Source organism: Mesoplodon densirostris, chromosome 12 (assembly GCF_025265405.1).
Source record: "Mesoplodon densirostris isolate mMesDen1 chromosome 12, mMesDen1 primary haplotype, whole genome shotgun sequence".
In the NCBI taxonomy this organism is placed as follows: Eukaryota; Metazoa; Chordata; class Mammalia; order Artiodactyla; family Ziphiidae; genus Mesoplodon; species Mesoplodon densirostris.
In genome coordinates, this window is record NC_082672.1 from 101,000,222 (window position 1) to 101,019,814 (window position 19,593).

Here is a 19,593-nt window from a genome sequence, read left to right on the forward strand (position 1 = left end):
TTTAGGCAAGGTTTGGGTTATCCAAATTTATAAATATGGCCATTGCTCGTGCTGCTGACCCCATTTCTTGGAAATCAGATCTTCCTGTATGGGTAGAACAATGGCCGTTAACTATGGAAAAATTGTCAGCAGCAAGACAATTGGTACAACAGCAATTAGAAGCAGGACATATTGAAAGTTCTAACAGTCCATGGAATACACCAATTTTTGTAATAAAGAAGAAATCAGGAAAATGGAGACTCTTACAAGATCTAACGGCAATTAATAATACTATGGAAGATATGGGAGCTTTACAGCCTAGATTGCCCTCTCCTGTTGCTGTTCCAATAAATTATAATATAATTATTATAGACTTACAAGATTGCTTTTTTACTATTCCTTTGGACCCTCAAGATAGAAAAAGATTTGCTTTTAGTGTACCCTCTACTAACTTTAAACAACCTTATCAAAGATATCAATGGAAAGTATTACCTCAGGGAATGAAAAATAGTCCAAACTTATGTCAAAAATTTGTGGATAAGGCTATAACAGAAATAAGAATTAATAATCCGGAAGTATATATGATACACTATATGGATGTTATATTGTTGGCCCATTCACATAGAGGATATTTACAATAAGTCTTACAGCATTTAACAGAGGCATTGCAAAAAAATGGACTCCAAATAGCTCCGGAAAAGATTCAAACTAAACCACCTATGACTTATTTAGGGAGAATAATACATACATAAACTGTGACACATCAACCATTACAACTTCGGAAAGATAATTTACGAACATTAAATGACTATCAAAAACTATTGGGAGATATTAATTGGATTAGGCCTTATTTAAAAATAACTACAGCAGAATTGAAGCCTTTATTTAACATATTACAGGGAAATTCAGATCCAACCTCATCTAGAAATATGACTCCTGAAGCAGAAAAGGCTTTTCAGTCTATTGAATCTGCTTTAAACAACTGCTTCTTACAAAGAATAGATTCCACAAAAGAATGGTGTTTGCTAATCTTGCCCACTCCAGTTACACCTACAGGTATACTTTGGCAGGAAGGACCTTTGGAATGGATCCATTTACCAGCTACTTCAAAGAAAATAGTTAGTTCCTATCCTATGTTAACAGCAACTTTAATAGCTAAAGGAAGAAAAAGAAGTAAGGAGTTGTTTGGAAAGGATGTAACTAATATAATTATCCCTTATAATAAAGATCAACTACAAATTTTATTACAGAATGATGAAGTCTGGCAAATAGCTCTTAGTTCTTATACTGGACAAATTCTGTTTCATTTGCCAAAACATCCGCTATTACAATTTTTTGCTACACTCCAGTTATATTTCCTAAATTCTACATTGATCAGCCAATAGAAGATGCAGCTTTAGTTTTTACAGATGGATCATCTAATGGAAAAGCTGCTTTACTTATTAATAATGTTCCAAAGGTAATTCAAACTCAGGAAACTTCTGCTCAAAAAGCAGAATTAATTGCAATAATACATGCTTTCGCTGAGCTGCAGAACCAGACTTTTAATTTATATTCAGACTCACAGTATGTGGTTAAGCTATTTCCTCATATAGAAACCGCTGCTGCAGCAGATACAAAACCTCACCATCGGAGAGAGACCAATTATTTGTCTGCCGCGTCCGCGCCCGAGACCTCGCAAGAGACAAGCCATCTCTATGAGAACTTCGAATCCACCAACTTGGGGTCAGATTAAATGACTTGCTGACGACGCCGAGAAAGTGGTAACAGACCAGGGAGCTACCTTAACACCTGGAAATCTTTTTGTTGCTATGCTTGCTATATCGGCCTGCCAGGTAACTAGGGGAAATGTTTTGGGTAATTCTTATTGGACTTATCTCCCTGATCCACCGATTTTACAAACTGTAGCCTGGGATAATGAGGATATACCAGTATCTACTACTATGCCCAGGTTAATGGGAGGAGCCCTAAGCTCCTATCCGTATAATAAATTTAAAACAAATAATAATTTTATTTTTCATGGAAAATCAGGGTTCCATCCTATATGTTTTATTTATTTATTTTATTTTTATTTTTATTTTTTTTATTTTTTTTTTGCGGTATGCGGGCCTCTCACTGTTGTGGCCTCCCCCGTTGCGGAGCACAGGCTCCGGACGCGCAGGCTCCGGATGCGCAGGCTCAGCGGCCATGGCTCACGGGCCCAGCCGCTCTGCGGCATATGGGATCCTCCCAGACCGGGGCACGAACCCGTATCCCCTGCATCGGCAGGCGGACTCTCAACCACTTGCGCCACCAGGGAGGCCCCATCCTATATGTTTTATATTTCCATCAATTAATACTTCTGTAGCCTCTCGTAAGGATGGATGTATACCGGTTTTTCTTAAAGGACAGCTTACTGCTTCTCCTTCGAGTCAATCTAATAAGAGACTTCTTTGGTCTTTCATTTATCTAGCACCCGGAGAAGATCCAACTTATAATCAGCCTTCCTCTCATCCTTTAAAATTTCCTCCTTGTAATCCTCCTTATGGTATTCGTACAGGAGTACAATCATCTATATTACAATCTCTGGAAGACCAATTGGATAGTAACTGGGATGCTGTAGATACCAATACAGGATTTCCTACATGGAATTATTGTATATAGTCTTCAAGAATAGATATTCCCATACAGGATACCACAAAAAATGTGCATGATTGGAGTAATCCTGATCCATCTAAGGATTATAGATCTTATTTACAACATCATGCACGTTATGATTGGAATAATTCATTCATTCCTGCTTCTATGCGTGTTAATAGATGGCACACTGGAGGATGGGTGCCTCCTATCCTAACTATGGCTCAAGATAATATGTATTATGCACAGACCCAGCTTTGGAAAGCTGTTGCTGCACCATCGCCAGTTATTCTTCATAGACCTAAAAATATGGGCATTTATTTTATGCAGGGTTGTATGTCAGCGCCTTATGTATTCTTGGTAGCCCCAAAATATGTGGATCTAAATATTTATCATAATACTTCTGGTTCTACTTTTTGGACACATTGCTATGATTGTATTTTGACAAGTTGTATAAATTCCTCTATGAATGTACGAGTTTTAATGATTCATAAACGACCACCATACATTATGTTGCCTGTAAAATTATCCTCTGCCTGGTATGATTATGGCTTACAAGTTTTGCATGAAACTGAAGTTTTATTACATTCAAAGAGAGTTGTTGCAGCTTTGATTCTAGGAATATCTACATTTACAGCTGTAATAGAATCATTTTCTCTTTCAGTAAGTTCCTTAGCTCAACAAGTACATACAGCTCAACATGTAAATGAGCTTTCAAAAAATGTATCTTTAGCTCTGGCTACTCAGGAAGTTATAGACAGAAAGTTAGAAGCAAAGGTGGATGCCTTAGAAGAAGCAATTTTACACATAGGGCAGGAATTAACAGCGCTCAAAGTAAGATTAGCTTTGAGGTGTCATAAAAAATATAGATGGATTTGTGTTACTCCTCTAAAAGTGAATGAATCATTATATTCTTGGGAACAAATTCAGACTCAGATTATGGGAGTTTGGAACCAAACAGATGTTAGTTTAGACCTTACTAAATTACCTCAAGAGATTCATGACATAGGAAATACAAACTTAGATTTATCTCCGGCACAGTCTGCTCAGAACTTTTTTTTTTTTTTTTTTTTGCGGTATGCGGGCCTCTCACTGTTGTGGCCTCCCCCGTTGCGGAGCACAGGCTCCGGACGCGCAGGCTCCGGACGCGCAGGCTCAGCGGCCATGGCTCACGGGCCCAGCCGCTCCGCGGCATATGGGATCCTCCCAGACCGGGGCACGAACCCGTATCCCCTGCATCGGCAGGCGGACTCTCAACCACTTGCGCCACCAGGGAGGCCCTGCTCAGAACTTTTTTGAAAGTATTAAGTCATTTGTGTCACATAAAACCTTATTCTCAATGCTCATCAATGGAGGAATCATTGCAGTAGTTGTACTAATTCTGATATTTTTACTCCCAGTCATCGTCAGAATAATTATTAAAAGCATCAAACAACTTTCCGTGGAGCTACATACTGCACTTTTAAAAAATAAAAAAGGGGGAGATGTCGGAAGCCATCCTGGAGCCATTGCACCATGACAAAGTCATGAGCAACGGAAGGCGAAACTGCAAGGCAGCGCCGTGCCAGGAAGGTGGACTACAGCTCTGTTGTTATGTTTTATGATAATAAATTTACATACAGGGGCAATTTTGGGGGGATGTTGCTCCACGTGAAAGAAAAATTCCTCTAGGACTCCCCCTCCTGAAACTACCACAGAATGGGAAGTACCCACTAAAGCCCCGGGGAAATAGGTCAAGAATTAAGAGCCTGGAACTAAGGGGATGTTTTTATGAAAAACACCCTCTAGTATGGAGTTATGGCCATGGGCCGGAGTTTCTGATGACACAGGAAATTTATGGTTCTATTATAAAGGAAGATTAATTATAGAAAAGCAAATGACTAGAGCAGAATTGGTTGCTAGGGTAGGGAGAAAACGCTGTCTCAGTTGAAGGAAACAAGGAGAAAGAGCATGCAGGGTATATTGTAAATATTTTCATGGAACCATTGTAATAGGTTGCGCATGCAAGAAGAGAAATAGGAACAAGTAGCTCAAACTTTTACAATTGAAATAATCATATAACTGCTTGGCTTGGTTACTAAGAAATAACCTGTGATTAATGGGAACTTGGGGAAATATTTTAATAGGACATCTAGAAACTAGGGGATTTTTTTAAAAAAAATCTTTATAGAACATTTTGCGGTTTGATTGTGCTAAGATTGTTTGGCCACGTACCTGGTAATGTAATCAACTACAATATATAAACCTGTGATTGTGAAGAATAAAGACATAAGAGAAACATGCAATGCTGATACTTTAAGAAGTGTAATAGAATTATTTCCTTCACCGACGCTATCCATCCCTCGGGTATCCCTGGACTCGCTGGAGCTGGACTCCGGCACACGTTCAGCATAAAAAGAGCCTATCCAGCAACGGAGTGGGGTCACCTTTTGCGGCGGTGTCCGGGCCCGGTTAGGCCGGAACACCCCTCCCCCGCTCCCACCCCTTCCCGCCCGCTTCACGAACTGGGGCTTCTCGGCTCGCCCTAGAAGCTCTGCGCTCTGGGGAGGCCGGAACCTCGCCTCTCCGCTTCCCCCTCTCGCCTGCCTGCCCCGCCCCCCGCCCCCGCGCCCAGCGCCGCGCCGGGTGCGCTGGAGAAGCTCAACACATGTCAATTGAATTGAACTGCTGCGGGCGCAGGCTGTACGCCGCCGCCGAGCTCCTATCAGCACGACGTTACCGAGTGGAAATTTATGGAGCGAACGGTGTAAGCCAAAAGTTGCTCCCTGCCAAGGAAAATAAAACGCGGGAGATAATCTCCCAAGGCAGGGGTGAGGGGCCAGGACAGACCCTCTAATCATCTGAGATGCAGACTGTGAAATGCCCGAGAACGGGGAGAAATTCTGGTGGATCTCCACTCCCCTACCGCCCCCACTCCCGCCTCCTTGTGCCCCACGGGCTGCCTCCTCCATCCCCCGCCTCTCCAAACAATTCCCACACAATCGAAACGTCCGGGGAACTCGGGCGCGGAGTTCTGGCGGAACGGCCACCGTTGCCCACAGTAGTGTTTTCAGCTAGCTCTTGACACCGAAATGGTAAAGGGCTTCTCCGGGAGGAAGGGGGGACCCAGGGTGGGGATGGGCACCGACGCGCACTCGCCAGGCTCTGCTTCGTCTTGGAGGGGACGCACGACCGGGAGAGCGCAGCGCTGGTGGCGAGAGGAGGCAGCGGCGACTGCCGCTGGGGTTTGACAGCTTTCGCTGAGCCGAGTGCTAGGCGCTTTACGGTAATTGCGGTCCTCCACCGGCCTTCTGGGTAGCGAGGGGAGTCTCCGCGCGCGGCTGGGAGAGCCGCCCCCGCCGCCCCCCATCCCCTCGGCTCAGGATCAACGGGCCGCCCGCGCCGCCGCCGCCGCCGCCCAAGTCGGTCTCTCGCTCGCCCAGGACGCGCGCCCGGGCGGGGTGTGCGCAGCCAACTCGGTCCAAGCGGGGGAGGGGAGGACAAGGGGCGAGGGGGACGCCACCCAAGTGGTCTGGGGTTCGGACCCAGATAGGCGAAACGCGCCGGGAATCGATGACGGCTGGGGAAACTCGGGCAAACCTTTTTGGGGAATCACCCCTCCGACACCCCACCGCCCAGGCGCTGCAACGGAGGGTGAGCGGAGGGTGAGCGGAGGCTGGGGGAGCTCAGACTTGCGAGAGCTGGAGGCGGCGGCGGGCGGGCGGCTGGCTGTCGCCCGAGCGCTGCGCCTGCGGGGGGAGGGGAGGCGGCTGCTGGGAGGGAGGGGGAGGAGGAAGAGGAGGGAACCAGGGAGGGGGGACGCGTTGGGATCGCGGCGTGCGGCGGCAGACGGAGCCTGGGCTCCCAGCGGCGAGGGGAGGCAGAGCTACGCTCCTTGCTGAACGCGGACCGAGCTCGGCGGCAGCGGGGAAGACGCGCCGGAGCCCAGACCGCGACCGAGAGCGGGAGCGAGGCGGCAGCGGCGGCAGAGGGGGAGCCCGCGAGCTGCCGGGCGGGGAGCCCAAGCCGCGCTGTCGCCGCGCAGGGAAGACTTGGCCAACACACTCACACACACATACTCACACACCCAGCCTGAGCGGGCGCTCGCGGCTAATCGTCAGCATGGCGCTGGGGCTCCTGCCTGAGCGCGGGCGGCAGCAGCGGCGACGCGAGAGCTGCTGAGCCCGGCCGAGCCCGGCCCAGCCGCCGGAGCCGGGAGGATCGCGCGGGGCTGTCGCCACCTGCCCGGAGGCTTTGAGCCCGCCCCCGCCCCCACCCGGCCCAGAGCCCACCCCTCGGCGTGGCCGACCCCGAGGGCAGCAGCCGGCTGGCAGCAGACGGCGAGGGAGGCGAGCGAGCGCGGCGCCGCGAGCGGGTTGCGGGCAGCGGGGGACGGCAAACTTTGCTGTTCGCCGCGCTTTCCCGGCCCGGCCCCTTCTCCCATCGCCAACGTCGCCACCCCACTTTCCTCCAACCCCGCACACCTCTCCCCACCCACCCCACCTCCCGTCGCTCCTCCTCGCCGCCTCGACTCTGCTCCGGGGAAAACTTCAAAGCGCCGGATCGCAGGCTCCCTGCTTACTCCCCGGCTGGGGATTTCAGGTCAGTGCCCGGAACACCTTTCCCCGCGGAGGCCGCGCGGGCTGGCGGGCGTGCGTGCGGCGGGCTGCAGTCGGCCCCCTCCCTCGGGGCCCAGACTAGCGGCGGGTGGCTCCTCTGACTCTCTGGCGTACCCCTCGAAGCTTGTGCCTCGCGCTTCACTTTGGCTGCTTTGCTCGCTTTCGTTTTTATTTCCTAGCTGTAAGTTATTAAAAATGCAGGCAACCTAAGCGGCCCGGCGTGGGCTTCGGGGAGGGAGGGGCGCGGCGGGGGGGTGGGCTGCCGCCCCCCTGGGGGCTGGGAGGAGAGCAGGGAGTTCGCGGATTGGAAGTTTGCAGGAAGTGTGTGCCTGTGTGCGCGGGAGCGCGGTCGTCGCTGAGTGCCGCGAGCCGGGCGTGGGGGGCGGGGGGGTGAGCTGGGCTGGAAGCTGGGAAGCTCGGCTCGGCGTTAGCTCGTTAGCAGGAAGGGGAGGGCGGCGGGTTCCCGTCTGCTTTCTTTTTCGACTCGGGAAAGAACTGTAAAAACCTCCAGCCGCCGCTGCCTCGTCTCACCTCTCCGGGGGCAGCTCGTTCTTGCTCGTGGAACGACGGCGTGTGCGTGCGCGAGGGTGTGTGTGGCGGGCGCCCCGGGCCGAGCCGAGCTCGACCTGCCGCCGCTGCCGCGCGACTCGGGAGGGGAGTCCCGGTTTTTTGTTTTTTTGGCTTTTTTTGGATTGCTCCAAAGCGTGAATCACATGGATTTTTTAAAAAATACTAGGAAATCCAGCAGAGCGAGGGGTTCCGACTCGGCCCGCCCGCCAGCCAGCCAGTCAGGTCAGACGCTTTGTTTTGTAAATGTTCTTTAAAAATTTTAATGTGCCACCCTGGTCCACCCCCACCTTCCCCGCGACGTCGTGGGGTTGGTTTTAAGTTGGTTTTAAGTTTAAGATCTACCCCCAGGGGTGGGGGTAGATCGTGCGGGGGCGGGGGCGGCGGCGGGCGGGGGGGCGAGACCTGGGTCCTCCTCTGGGTAGCGTGGAGTCTGGTGGAAAGCCCTGTAGGGCGTGTGCGAGTCTGCGGCCGGAGGAAGTTGGTCCCACTCGGAGGGCGTGCGGCGCAGAGGCTGAGGGCGAAGAGGAACTTGCGCACCCGGGCGCGATCCTCGGCCGAGGCGGGGAGGGCGAGGCGCCGCTGCGCCGCGGGGCCCGCGCTCGGAGCAGGCGGGCGGCTGCGCTGCAGAGCCTCCGCCAACTAGGGGGCTCGGGGCGGCGGCGACGTGCTCCTGCTGTTGACCAAGCAAGCCCCGGGGCGCCGTGTGCGGAGTAGGGCGGCTCGAGGCACGCGTGGTCCCGGCGGGCTTCCCGCCGCCTGCACTCTCGAGTGGGCACGTCCCCGGGTCCCTGAGATGGCTGAGCCTGGCCGCGTGTAGGCCGAAGCCGGGGCGAGGCTTAATTTGCAGTTAATGAATCTTTTCCAGAAAGTCCGCGATCTCCAGCTAGAGGCTGTGAGTGCCCGCGCGCGAGGGCGCGCGCCACCGGCGTCTAAAGGGTTGGGGGGTTGCGGGGATGGAAGAGCGAAGGAGTGGGGAGGGTTATGTGTATTTAAAAACAAACCTTAAAAAAAGAAACCAGCGCGCTTCAAATAGGTATTCGTACAGCCTCTTGTGTCTAGAGTAGACACCTCAGGGTTTTAGCTGGGTTTTTTTGTTTGTTTTTTTCTTTTTTGAGACAAGGCCAGAGGAGGGGTAGTGGTATTTGATTCTAGGGGTAGTCTCTGGAGAAAAATCCTTAAAATGACTTGGGAATAAAAACGAGGAGGAAATGGCCCACTCCAGAAGGTGGTGGGTGGTGAACGCAGACAGACTTGGGTATTTGTAGCCATCTGACACTTCCTGTGGCACTGGAAACGGACACCGCGGGCCGAAATCAACCCTTACGAGGTGTTGGATTCGGTTTGGCCAACAGAATTGCTTGTGTGGAAGGCATTTTAATTGTCGGCCTCCGAGACTCCTGTACGTGGACGCTTGGAAAATACATTTGCCTCTCGACCCTTCCCACTCCACCCCCGACCTGTTATCTGGTCTGGGCTTTGCAGTGTTGGTTCCCGTGTTTATTTTGGGCATGATTTCACCGCGAGGAGGAAGGGGGGAGATGGAGATGATGAATATGCCGTCCAGGTTTAACCCGAGGCTGGCCTTTAGTGTGCGGGTTTACGCCGCCACTCACCGGGATTGCCTGGGGTAGTGGGGGGGGGGGGCCCGCGCGGGGTTCGGGCGCCAGGCGCTCCGCGGGCAGGTCGGGGTTGGGGCTCGGACGGCCCCAGCGCTGTCCTTTGAGGTGCTGTCACCAGTAGGTGACTGAGAGTTAATTAGGAAGTGTTCTCCGGATCAATGGGCCGCACAGCTCATTAGCGATTCTCTCCAGCCCTTTGCAGGGCCAGCCGGGCCTGTGCCTCCCACACAGGCCGGGGCCCCGCGGCCCGCGCTGCGGAGAGCGCCTCTGGGAAGTGGGGAGGTATGGGCGGCGAGGGGCGACCGGGAGGCGAGTGTAACTTGGCCGGGCGGCGCGTTGCGTGCGGCGCCTCGAGGCCCGCGCAGCCCGCTCTTTCTTCCTGTTCTCGGTCGCCTCGACTGTGTCTTTAACTCGCTCCCGCTCGCGTCGCTGCCTGGCTGCTCCTCCCCGCCTCCCTCGCCTATCTCTTGTTCTCTAAGCACGACGCCTGTGCTCCCCAGCCAGTTTGGGATTAGACAAGATAAAAATAGGGCTGCCCAGCGCGCAGAGCTGTGACTGTGCCCCGGCAGCCGGGCCGGCGGGAGCGCTGTGGGCCGGGGCCGGGGCGGACCCGCTGTGCGCTCGGGGCAGCCTGAGCCCGTAGAGTCCCACCCCGACCCTGCAGGCGCGGTCACGCTCCAGCGTTCTGTCCGCCGGGAACCGTGCGGGCAGGGGGACCTGGGTAGGGTTTCCGCGCTCTCGCGGGTGTTGTTGATGTGCCTGTGATAGATGGGTCTAGACAGGCATGCAGGCTCCCTCCCGGCTGAAGAACGGGCCGCGGAGGCGGCGGCAGACTCCCGTGATCGAGCGAGCCTTCGGGCCCAAGCGACCAGGGTGGAGGGAAGGCTGCGAGGGTTTCTCTTAACCCTTTAAAGACGATAGGGAGAGTGGGGGTGGGGAGTGTAGTAGAAATTCCTGGAGGCAAAGTAGCCCCCTGGGGAGAGGAGGCGGGAGTCTGGCTTAGGGTTTTCCTTTCTCTTCTGTGTATGCAGTCTCACATCCTGGTACATTGGGCTCGATTCTTCGACGAACCAAACGCAGCTGCTAGGTGATCTAATTTGACCCGATACTTCTCACTGGGGAAGGTGTGAACACACACAGTGGGCACCCTCACTTAAGGAACTGAGTTGGGGAGATGCAGAGGTTAGACCTTACCGTTCCCAGCGGCCCAGTATGTGAAGGTCTGCTCAGAGCTTTAGTCAGTGGGGCCTCTGACCGAGAGTGTTGCCTACCAAAGACCCAAGCCTGAAATGCCTGGCCAGTGCGTACAGGTATGCGTCGGAGAGAGCAAAGGGGTCCTTGAGTTGTCGATGTAAATAAAAACACTTTTAACCATGAACTTGTGGAGAGTTCAAATAAGATGTGCAGAGAGGCAGCCTCCAAACAGGAGTTGGACAGCGATGTGTACAAGATCGATCATTTGTATACACATCCATGGGGTCAACATTGAATGGGTCTAAAAATTTAATACAACTCTGCAGGCATTGGTCTCGTTCTTTCCCTGAGGTAGAAATTGGTGGGTGGGTTACCCTATAGAGAAATGAATCATTAGTCACACTCCTCTCTCATTCCCCCTCCTCTTCCTTTTAGGGTTTGTAGTCTTAGGGGATCCTCTAGTTACATTAAACTGCAAACCCATATTGGTCTGGGAACGAGCCCCATTATAGGCAAAGCAAGAATGTAAGTCGTGGGGAGGTGTACGTGTTAGACAGGAATGCACAGATTAAGATGTGCGCCTGAATGACATGTGCTGAGACAAATCAAGACACTTGGGCTCTGGTGCCCACATGGAACAAGAGATACAGAAGAGAGAAAGAACTGGCCGCGAGGAATGTAAACATGGGTATGCAAATACCTAGACCTAGAGCGAGATTCTAGACTTTGTTGAGCTGGAAACTGGAGCAGAATTTCTGTAAGTTCGTTCGAGAGACAAAAGCCCATTTAAAGGTGTGAAGAGGGTCACTTGGAAACACAAAAAGCATTCACATGCATACATCCATGCTTAGATACACAGGCTGAATGACAAAAACCCCTCCATGCCTGATGAAGAGTTTCCTGCCCGGTGAGACAGAGCAGGGCGCGGAAGTGTGGGCCACACAACCACATTCGCACACTCATTCACTGGGAAATACTGTGTCTTCGGCTAGAGGGAAACTGAGGGCGACGGTGCCTAGCTAAGGGTGGATGGCCCTTGGTTACTAAGATTGCTTCTGGTTATAGTTTCTTCCCATCTAGAGTGGGGAAGAGAGTATGTCTTGAGCAGGTAGGAGGATTTCTGAAAGATTTTTGAGTTCTGGACCCTGAGAGGATGGATGGTGGAGGAAAAAGAGGGATAGCTTTGCATTCTGGGTCGGAAGCAAGGGATGTTGCGCTCCTCTAAGCCCTGTTTGCTAAGGTGGCGCAGAGCCTAGTGAACTGAGAGAGACTGAACTGAAAGAAGTGCGAAGCTCGGCCTCTGGGCGGAATCAAGGGGAGGTATGCTTTCTTTCCCTTTTTTTCCCCCTTGAGGAGACCGTGCGGGGACGGCCAGCGTAGGGAGGATTAGCAGGCGCCTATGTGACCCCAGACGCGCGCGTAAACTCGGCTTGGGTTTGGTTTGCCCGCGGCGTCGATTTGCCGCGGTCCCTCTTTGTCTGAGCCCAGCCGGGAATTCCAGCTTTTATGGGGAAGACCGCACTCTGGTGGAGCCCGCGCTGGGTCGGGCACGACAGCCGGGCCCGCGGGGCTGGGCAGGAGGCTCGCCGGCCTCCGAGCCGCCCGAACCCCAGGACGGTCCTCGGGAGTGCCCAGCGGCCCCGGCAATGCCACCTCGGTGGTTTCCTCGAGGGTGGCGGGCCCGGCAGACCCAGCCCGGCGGGGCGGGGGGCCTCACTTGGGCCGCCGTACCGCTTCTCTCCCCGCTGGCCCCACCGCTCCCCCGCCAGCCCGAGGAGCTCTGAAGGCCCTTTGTTAAGCTGGGTCACACCCGTGCCCCGGGAGCCTTCTCCTGGCTGGAGGCCTCCAGCCCTCGGCTCACACGGTTCGGGCCTGGAGGGGCCTCGCCCAGTCAGGGGGCCCGGCCCAACCGGGCTGCCTCGCCCGAGTGTACGGCCAGCAGGATTCCGTCTGTTTGCAAGGCTGGCTGCGCTGCCGGGGCCTAGATGGTGGCGCTGGCTTGAGAAGCAGCCGGGGCAGGAGTGGAAGGTCTTCTCAGGCCACCCCCGTGGCAGCCAAGCCGCCTGTGCCCCGAGCACTTGGCCGTGGACGTCTCCCAACCTCCAGCCCGGCCCGACGGCTTCCGCTGGTTGCCCCCCATGTGTTCCTCCGGAAGGGATAGCTGACTTTCTGTTGGATGGGAATTAACCAACGAACTTTTCCCCCCAGCAACGTTTCTGTAGAAGGCCCCCTTTCCCAGCGCAGGCTCATTTCCGCCGGCCCCTAGTCGAGGGTGTTGGAAATGGGGGGGGGGGGGGCGTCCCCGCACTTTGTTATTTCTTAGAACCATGTCTCCCCGGCCAGCCATCGCCCCTCAGCACCCATGGGCTCCGGCGCCCCGTGATTAGACTAGCGGGGAAGTCCGCTAGGAGAAGATCCTGACAGCATAAAATAGAATTTGATCTAAAAGACAGTTTCCAGTATAATCTCATTATGCATCACAGACTCCCGGTGTTATTTTGTGGAAGGCGGACAATGATCAATTTACATTGACCCGGGGCTGGGCGAGCTTTTAGATGGTAATTGCCATATTGATTTGCATGCAAAAAGGAGACCTGCTAAAATTAAAGACCGGAAGCTAAATGAAACTAAATTTCTTGTCTAGGTGCAAACAAGAGGAACTACTAGGGGGAAGAGGGTGAGTCAGGTCAGGGTGCCAGGGGCAGAGCAGGTGAGAGGCCCAAGAGCTCCGGGAGGTCACAGATTTGGGAGCGATCTTTGCCCTGGTGATTTCAAAACGTGAGGGAGGGGGCTTGTTTAGGGTGTGGGGATCCAGCAGGGAAAAGTTATAAACAGGCACTATTGCATTGAAGGCACTGGGATCTTTTAATGCTAATAGTAACTGCGAGGGGGGAGGAGAGGTTTATAGGGTTATAGGGGTCTTCCTGCACCATTTCCGGCACCCCCCATTTCTATTGTTCTACCTGAGCGCTCATAACCGTGCCAAGGGCACCCAAATTCTTGCATCTGAAGAGTTAAATTTTTATTAAAGACAGGCCTTAAACTTCCCCCGCCCGCGTCTGGTCTTTCGAAGAGAGCGAGAGTAGGGGGCGGTTCTGCATGCCGCTGAGGGCAGGCCTGGACCTTTGGAGGCTGCGGGAGTTCCTCCCTGGACGCAGCAGCAGCCCCAGACTCGGCCGGACGCTGATCGTTTTGGGAAGCGGCTCGCTCCAGGTGGCCCAAGTGGCGGGGGCGGGGGAGGGTCTGCCGGGGCCAGGGACTCACGGTGCCCGGGGACGGGGGTCACCTCCCTGGAGGTTGGAAGGGCCTGCACGGAGGGTGTGGAGGCGGGAAGGCGGGGGCTGGAAATCCTGTCCCAATCGGCGTTGATCGCCAAGGCCGGAAAGTTTAAAAAAGAGAGAAAGCCACTGGCTGCGAGCCAGGGGCTGCCGGGCCGCCGGGGCGTGTTTGGCTGACTAGAGGGGTGAGGACCCGGCTCCGCCATCGCCTCGGTCCCTCCCGCTGCGGAGGCCCTGGCCTGCCCCGGGCGCTCCTGGAGCCATTTCACACATCCGGAGCCTCGGCCACTGGAGGAGCCACCCGCCCGGGGCCGGGAAGCCGCAGGGACGGCTGAGTGTCCGGCGCTCCTGCCCGTTCCCCTTCCCACCGAGCTGAGCTGGAGACGGCCCTCGGTCGTGGAGCCTGTGGCGTCTGTGGCATCGGGTGCGGATGGTTCCCGGAGCTTCTGAAAGGCCGGGGCAGAGCAGGAAATTGAGGATGGGGTGGGGAGGGCATGTGGAGCGCTGACCCTGCGCTGCTGGGATGAGAAGTTGGGGAGAGGAGAGAGAACCCCAACCTCCGGCTTGTCTCGGGACTTGGCTTTTTGTGGGGACCCCCAGGAGTCCAGGAGGGTCCAGCATCTTGCAAGCCGCTTCCCCCTCAGTTGCCTCCCCAGCCCACTTTGGTCTCTGGGTTTTTCATTAAAGTCCTAGGAAAGGTAGATGTAGGCAGTCTTTCCAAAGGGCTTTTGCTCTGTCTAGATAATTTGATTTATTGCTTTATGTGGCAAAACTAGTGTGGCAAGCCTTCTTCTAGTTCCAGGTGTCAGCACTTTTTATAGAGCCCTAAGAGTAGCACCCACCTCCCACTGCCTGTTCTGGGCTCCTGGAGGAGGGGAAAGTGGAGCCTTGTTGGGAACCCCTGGCCTCACACCAGGGTGTTCCAGTGTAGGGAGATGGGTAGGATGTTGGCAGAAATTTCGAAAGACTTCACATGGACCAAGAGATTTCTGGGTGTAGAAGAAACTAGGGTGCGGGCTCCTTGTGGACCGAATTTCATAGGTGTTAAGTGCTATCCTTTTACTCTGTATTGGAGTACAAGGGCTAAGGAAGCCTTCCGAACTTCTTGGGGATTCTGGATGGCACAATTTGACCAATAATTGGCTCCTCTCCGCAACTCCAGGACTGAGTTTGACCGTGGCCCATTTTTACTAGCTGTGTGACCTTGGGGGCAGGTTATTTATGGCCTCTGAGCCTCAGTAAGTTTCTTCATTTGTAAGACTGGGAATAATTTTCCACCTTTAGGATCAAAGAATACTTGGCACATAGTAGGCCCGGAGGATTAGTAATTGCTTTGAATGACTGGTCAGATTCCTATAGGTTGCTTCTCCGTTCCCTGCTGCCCCTGAGATGCCCGAGCCCCCCCCCCCAAGACCTGCGTAGGCCAGTGTCTGGGGGCCAACCTGCGGGTTAAGCTCCCCTCCAAGGGTATTCCTGAGGCTATTCCTCCAGGTCTGCCTCCGTGGGTTCCTCTTTCCCTTTGTTACAGTTCTTTGCATTCTGGGCTTTAAAGGAATCCATATGAAAATGCTGGGATTTTTTTTTCTCCCCCTAAGTGGGGTCATTTATTAGGAATTAGGAATTGATTCCAGAACCGGTATCTAGGTGCTCTTTGGCAAGTCCTCCCATCATTCTTTCGGGGAGAGGGAACAGCAGCGGCTGGAGGGGAGAGACCTGGTGGGAAGAGGTGAAAGGGTCTGGCCCGCTGCAGAGGCCAGAGGTGCTGTGGTTTGTCTGATAGGGATTAAGTCTGGATGTTATGAGGTCTCAGTGTGGTTTTCAATAAAAGTCTGTCAGGGATTGCTTCTTTTCTATCGATATGTATTTTAAAAAATTACTAGCATGAGAAGAAAACCAGACCTGAATGGATCCAGGCCGGTAGTAAGCTACTGTGATCAGGTTTCCTACTAGACTCCCAGAGGGGAAGTCAGCGTTTGATTGAAGCTACACTTGGTTCTTGACTCTCTGGGGATGCCTGCTCTGAAACAGGAGCCCTCCCTTTCTCTCCTCCCCCCCACCCCCCTTTTCCCTTCTTCCCCTAAAAGCCTTTGTGCTGAAAGAGCTTCAGTAGGCATGAGTCCCTGGTACCTCTCTAAAGAATGCCTTTCAGCCTTTGCTGACATTGTTTTGTGAACAGTGGGTTTTACCAGGCCAGCAGTTTTCCCCCCATCTTAGCTCACTATTTTAGAGGTTCGAGTATGCCCAGGATGCGCCCAACTGCAGTGCTTTCCAGTGTGTGTAGCCAGGACCTTGCCTGTAATCTGAAGACACCTTAACCTTTGCCCTAGGTGCCCCCACCGGGGGTGGGGGTGGTGAAGGTGGGGAGAGCAAGGACAGGGGATCGTTGTTGAGTGTCTGTTTGTTTTCTCCAGCCACAGAGGCAGAGGGGTGGAGTGGGGCGAGGCCGAGAGTACGTTCCAGCCTTGGGTCTGATTTAAAACTTGGTTTAATTGGAGAAACTCTTAGGCATTTAACAGTTGTGTACAAATGCAAACTTGAAATAGCTCTAGGCCTACGTCAATTAGGAAAGAATAAATGAAGTACAGAGATGTCCAAACTATGTAAATCCTAGAGTTGTCTGCCCTCCCATAAACACATGACAATTGCCAAGGCATTTCCAGTCAAAACACCCATGGAACCAGCAGCCTCCATCCTTTGTATTTATTATTTTATTAACAGCATTTTACACAGCATTTAACAAGCACAGCCTGCCTGCTTCCCACCACGGCTCTCAGCAGACTGAGGGGTGGAAAACAGATGGGGGTGGCGAGGAGTGGTCTCTAGAAGAGACTTCTAAGCTGGAGAAATCTCTTCAGATGGGCAAGGAAAAGGAACATTTGGGGTTCCTTTCTCCTGGCCCCAAAGAGAAGACAAAAGTAATGCTTTGGAGGAAGAAATCCCCTCTCCCTTCTCCGGAGGAAAGTTGTGCAGATGTGGTCTGTCTAGTCTCCACTTGGATTCCAGAAGGTGTGAAGCAGGGTCTGCTTTCCCAACACTCTGCCCATCGGTTATTGGTGCTTTTCAAAGAATAAGTATTTGTCTGCTATCATTATTCTATATCCTGGTGGAAAGTTTATAACGAAAACTAATGCCTTTCTTAAGTCATAAAATGAGCCTTGTATGATTATTTAATTAAAATCTATTTAAGGACCGATTAAGCATGTAATTTGCGCTAATAATGACGATTATGGAAATGTTCGACTTAACCAAAAATCATAAAAGGAGACATTTTGGTCAGTGGGGCGACCAGGAAGGATTCAGGGAGTTGGACGGTTTTCCGAAACACACGAGGCTTTAGGCTGCAGAAAGTGCCGAGCTGCCTAGCCTCTGGGACCACGGTAGAGAGGGCTGCAGGACCCCAGGCCTGGCCGGGGCAGGCCGACCCACACTTTGCTGAGCAGAGAAACCGACCCTGGGAGTCTGAACAACCTTTATTCCCAGCTGAGGAAATGGGGGAGGGGGCCTGGGAGGAGGAAACTCTGGGAGAGCTGATGAACCGCACAGACTCTGCGCGAAATGGCTGTGTTCTCTTGCTTTAACAATCAGCAGCGACACACGCATTGCTGCCTCGGCTAGCCTTGGCTGGAGCCTGGAGGGGTGGGGGGAGGGGGGTCTCTTGTTCCGGAGAAACCTGCCAGCTGCTGGGCTTGGTGCGAAGGCAGACACAATGCTGCTGTTGTTGGTTTGATCTCTAACTGGATTGTTAGTCTGGCTTTAACTGTGTGGTAAGGGAGGAGTGTGAAGGCTGTTTACAGCGAGTGCAAATAATGTGACAGCTGTTGGTGCACGAGCAGCGCTGTGCCTCCTCGGCGCTCACACAAAGCGCGCACTATGCAGGCCCGCGGAGAGCTGCAGAGGTGGCCGCCCCTTGCTGGCCCGGGAGCCCTCGGATGCGCTGCGACAGAGCCCTCGGCGGCGGCACCCGCCCCCCCCCCGCACCCCGCGACACGCATCTTTCTGGCTCCTGGGATCGTGGTGGACGTGCGCGCTGGCTGGTGTGCTGTGGTTTAGGGAACTTGTTAGGCAGAGGTGGCAGGAGAAGGCCTGCGGGGTCACGAGTGTCAACTGTCTGGAGGGGTTTGGCCGGGATCTGTTGACCTGGGGCCTCAGTGGCTTGTGACCGGGTTGTTAAGATTTGGGAAAATAACTTTCCGCCCTAAAGCAAGCCTGTTGGAAAGAATGTATTATTAACTGAAGGCTTTCTGGAAATTGCAGAGGCTCTGAAGGCCGTTGTTCTTCCTCTGAAATGGCCCTGTTATTCAGACAAGTTCAAGAGACAGGCGGCCGCTGTGTTCTATGCCCTCGGCCCCGTTTCCTGGATTGGAAACACAAGTGTGTAGGTTCAGGACCCGAAGGGGGGTGAATGGGGGTGGGGAGGGGTGCAAGTCGGCTTTCGATCACCCTCCTCCCTTTGCCTTCCCGCTTTTTTAGAGCGCGCTTGCCTTTCAGCTGCAGGACCAGCGGTGCTGTCTTGAGCTCTGCCCACAGCGCCACCCACTGTGTGACTTAATCAACGAGATGCCCAGAGCCCGGCCTTCTCTGAGTTCCTGGTCCTCTGCCAGGCACTGCGGGGAGGCGCCAGGGTGGGAGGGAGAACAGTTGGTGGGTGGCAGCAATACCCCGCTGGGCCGGTCCAAGCTGGCTGGGCTCAGGATGGTCCAGAAGATGGGCCTGCCCCTGGGCTGTCCTGGGGCAAGCTGGGTGTAAACACCACTCCCCCCAACCTCAAGGTTGAAGGCTTCCGCAGCCCTGGCCCCCGGGCTTTGGAGGATCATTTAGAGCTGACTTAATTCTATATCGTGCCCTTCTGTGTGACTTCGGCCCCTGAGTGTACAGCTTGCAGGATATCTGCAAATTATGGGTCCACCTCCGCCCCACCCTGCCCCCAGATCTACTCTCTGGGTTATAATGTGGACTTCTACATCTAGTTGGGTTCCCTAGTGGGGAGCTGGGAGATGCTTCTGGAATGATACATGAACTTCGGTGCCAGTTCTATAAAGTGGTCTCTTTTTATGACGTGTGCCATTTTCTGTAGGAATGTTGCTTGCAAAACGAGTTTCGCCTTGGAGGAAAGGCGGAAAGATAGACAAGCCTGCAACGCCAAAGCGCTGGCAGTCTTTCCCTCCTTCCAGCTCTCTTAAAGCAGCCGGGCTGCATTTCCAGGATTAGACTCGTGCTTGTGAAGAGGGACTCTGGTTGGCTTTTTTTTCCCCCGAAGCAAATGCAAATCGGAGAAAAATAATTTTCTTTCAACGATATGCAACGTATGAGTCTCTTGTTATCGTGCTCCGAGGCAGGCCTCATTTGCCCGTCTGCCAGCTCGCTCACATCTGCTGGGCGCTGTTTGGGGCATTTTAACCTTGGTGGTGTCGTGTCTGGTCCCACGGATCAAGGAGGAGTAATTAAGCTCTGAACAGCTAGAAGAATTCACGGGCCCCCACGTCTACCGCAGTTTTCCCACAGCTTAGTTTGGGGTGTTCCGGGTTCCAAGATGAACAGACGTGGGGTTCCTATTGTTCCTCGTAAAGAAGAAAGTGGGAGCCCCTGTCCTCCTCTGACCCTCATCCCCAGCCTTCCCAGGACTCCCAGGCTGCACACAATCAGCAGGGAAGCCGGGTGCAGATCACAGGACCCTGTGTTTTATGCATCTTTTATTCGTAAAAAGTTCCTTTGTGCTTCCTGTGTGTACTAATGATAGCT

At 53.5% G+C, this 19,593-nt stretch overlaps 1 protein-coding gene across 1 annotated transcript in view; it reads left to right on the top strand.

Moving 5' to 3' along the window:
• The first annotated feature begins 100 nt into the window (after nucleotides 1-100).
• Nucleotides 101-19,593, top strand: part of LOC132499910 (uncharacterized) — a 43,338-nt gene continuing 23,845 nt past the window's right edge. Inside the window, exons 1-4 of the mRNA XM_060114574.1 lie at nucleotides 101-143; nucleotides 3,329-3,429; nucleotides 5,051-5,341; nucleotides 5,851-6,239. Coding sequence (XP_059970557.1) covers nucleotides 101-143; nucleotides 3,329-3,429; nucleotides 5,051-5,341; nucleotides 5,851-6,239 — 824 coding nt within the window. The remainder of the gene's footprint in view (nucleotides 144-3,328; nucleotides 3,430-5,050; nucleotides 5,342-5,850; nucleotides 6,240-19,593) is intronic.